The sequence below is a fragment of the Mustela nigripes genome, chromosome X, assembly GCF_022355385.1.
Source record: "Mustela nigripes isolate SB6536 chromosome X, MUSNIG.SB6536, whole genome shotgun sequence".
Lineage (NCBI taxonomy): Eukaryota > Metazoa > Chordata > Mammalia > Carnivora > Mustelidae > Mustela > Mustela nigripes.
The window spans coordinates 54,821,349-54,824,454 of NC_081575.1; the positions used below are offsets into that span (position 1 = coordinate 54,821,349).

Genomic DNA, 3,106 nt, shown 5'->3' on the forward strand with positions numbered 1-3,106 from the left:
GTCTGATTTATTTCACTTAGCATAACACCTTAGATCCATCTATGTTGTCCCAATGGCACAATCTCATCTTCTCTATGGTTACATAATATTCTGTAGTGTATATATTACATATTTTCTTTATCCATTCATATATTGATGTACATTTAGGTTGCATCTAATCTTGGCTCTTGTAAATAATGCTGCAATAAGCATAGGAGTGTATACATATGTTTTTGAAATACTCTTTTCATTTTCTGTGGGTAAATACCTAATAGTGGAATTATTGAATCACATGGTATTTCTATTTTTAATTTTTTGAGGAACCGCCATATTGTTTTCTACAGTGACTATACCAATTTAAATTCCTACTGACAGTGTAAAAGTGTTCCTTTCCCCCCACATCTTTACCAACACTTGTTATTTCTTGTCATTTTGATTCTAGTCATTCTAACTGGGGTAAGGTGATATTGCATTGTGGTTTGGATTTGCATTTTCCTGATGATTAGTAACATTGAGCATTTTTTCATGTGTTTGTTGGCCATCTCTTTATCTTCTTTGGAAAAATGTCTGTTCAGGTCCTCTGATCATTTTTTAATTTGATTGTTTGCTTTCTTGGTATTAAGTTGTAAAAGTTCTTTATGTAATTTTGATATGAACACTTTATCAGTTATAATTTGCAAAGTTATATAATTTCTCCCATTTAGTACTTTGCTTTATAGTTTTGCTGATTTTGCTTCACGTGCAAAAGCTTTTTTTTTTTTAATTTAAATTCAGTTAACCAAGGTAACATCATTAGTGTTTGATACTGATGTACTTCCAATAGTTTTTTTTTTTTTTACTTGCTTAGGAAACAGATCTAGAAAAATATTGCCATTGCCAGTGTCAGAGAATTTACTGCCTGTCCTGTCTTCCAGAATTTTCAGTTCATGTCTCACATTTAGGTTTTTAATCCATGTGGACTTTATTTTTGTGTATAGTGTCAGAAAGTAGTCCAGTTTCATTCTTTAACATATATCTGTCCAGTTATCTCAGCTCTCTTTATTGAAGAGACTGTCTTTTCCCATTTTATATTCTTTCTTCCTATGTCATAGTTCAAATGGCCATATAATCATAGATTTATTTATGGGCTTTCTCTTCTGTTCCATTGAATGTGTCCATTTTTGTGCTAATACCATGCTGTTTTGATTACTACAGATTTGTAGTATATTTTGAAATCTGGTATTGTGATATCTCAGCTGTGTTCTTCTCTCTCAGGATTGATTTGACTATATGGGGTCTTCTGTGGTTCTATACAAATTTCACTGTTACTTGTTCGAGTTTTTGAAAAATACTGTGGCATTTTGATAGGGATTGCATTGAATCTTTGCAAATCAATCAACATCTTACACCACATTAACAAAATGAAGGATAAAAATTATATAATTATCTCAATAGATGCCTAAAAGCATTTGACAAGAATCAACATCCATTCACATTGAAATGTAGAAAAGAGGCAGGAGTCAAGATGGCAGAGAAGTAGCAGGCTGAGATTACATCAGCTAGCAGGAGATCAGCTAGATAGCTTATCTAAGGATTGCAAACACCAGCAAATCCATCAGCAGATCTAAGAGAAGAACAGCAATTCTGGAAACAGAAAAACAACCACTTTCTGAAAGGTAGGACCGGCGGAGAAGTGAATCCAAAGCAATGGGAAGATAGACCCCGGGGGAGTGGCCGGCTCCCAGCAAGCGGCGGAGGAATGGAGCACAAAATCAGGACTTTTAAAAGTCTGTTCCGCTGAGGGACATCGCTCCAGAGGCTAAGCGGGGTCAGCGTGGCCTCAGGTCCCACAGGGTCACAGAAGGATCGGGTGTGTCTAAGTGTCGCAGAGCTTGCGGGTATTGGAATGGGAAAATTGCCTAGAGAGACATAGCCAACAGTAAGATCACAGCTCGGGGTTACCTTGAACCGGTTGCAGGCTCCGTGAGCTCGGAGCGTGGCTGGAGGTCAGGCAGACGGGAGTAACTGGGCGCTGCTCTCTGAGGAGACACTGAGGAGTGGGGCCCCGGGATCTCGGCTCCCCCAGGCCAGAGACCAGGAGACCGCCATTTGTATTCCCATCCTCCAGAACTCTAACGGAAAGCGCTCAGGGAACAAAAGCTTCTGAAAGCAAACCAGAGCGGATTACTCAGCCCAGCCCCTGGTAAGGGCGGTGCAATTCCGCCTGGGGCAAAGACACTTGAGAATCACTACACCAGGCCCCTCCCCAAGAAGATAAACAAGAAATCCAGCCAAGACAAAGTTCACCTACCAAGGAGAGCGGTTTCAATACCAAGGAGAGCAGCAGAATTCCAGAGAAGGAAAAAGCAAAGCACGGAACTCATGGCTTTCTCCCTTTGATTTTTTTAGTCATGCAGTTAATTTAATTTTATTCTTTTTCATTTTTTTCTCTTCTTCAGCTAAAATTTGTTTTTTAACTTTTACCCTTTTCTTTTTTAACGTTTTTATAACTAGTTTATCTAATATATATATTTTATCTTTTTTTATATTTTTCTTTATTCATTTTCTTTTTTTAAATTCTTTTATTTTTTTTTCTTTTTGAACCTCTTTTTATCCCCTTTCTCCCCCCTCACGATTTGGGATCTCATCTGATTTGGTTAAAGCATATTTTCCTGCGGTTGCTGCCATCCTTTTAGTATTTTACTTGCTCCTTCATATACTCTTATCTGGACAAAATGACAAGGCAGAAAAATTCACCACAAAAAACGGAACAAGAGGCAGTACCAAAGGCTAGAGACCTAATAAATACCGACATTGGTAATATGTCAGATCTAGAGTTCAGAATGAAAATTCTCAAGGTTCTAGCCAGGCTCGAAAAAGGCATGGAAGATATCAGAGAAAACCTCTCGGGAGATATAAAAGCCCTGTCTGGAGAAATAAAAGAACTAAAATCTAACCAAGTTGAAATCAAAAAAGCTATTAATGAGGTGCAATCAAAAATGGAAGCTCTCACTGCTAGGAAAAATGAGGCAGAAGAAAGAAGTAGTGATATAGAAGACCAAATGACAGAGAATAAAGAAGCTGAGCAAAAGACGGACAAACAGCTACTGGACCACGAGGGGAGAATTCAAGAGATAAGTGACACCAT

General features: G+C 38.0%; 1 protein-coding gene across 1 annotated transcript in view; it reads right to left on the reverse strand.

The window, feature by feature from the left end:
- Nucleotides 1-3,106, reverse strand: part of DACH2 (dachshund family transcription factor 2) — an 848,671-nt gene that overhangs the window by 470,778 nt on the left and 374,787 nt on the right. Inside the window, 1 exon segment of the mRNA XM_059385214.1 lies at nucleotides 1,976-1,997. Coding sequence (XP_059241197.1) covers nucleotides 1,976-1,997 — 22 coding nt within the window.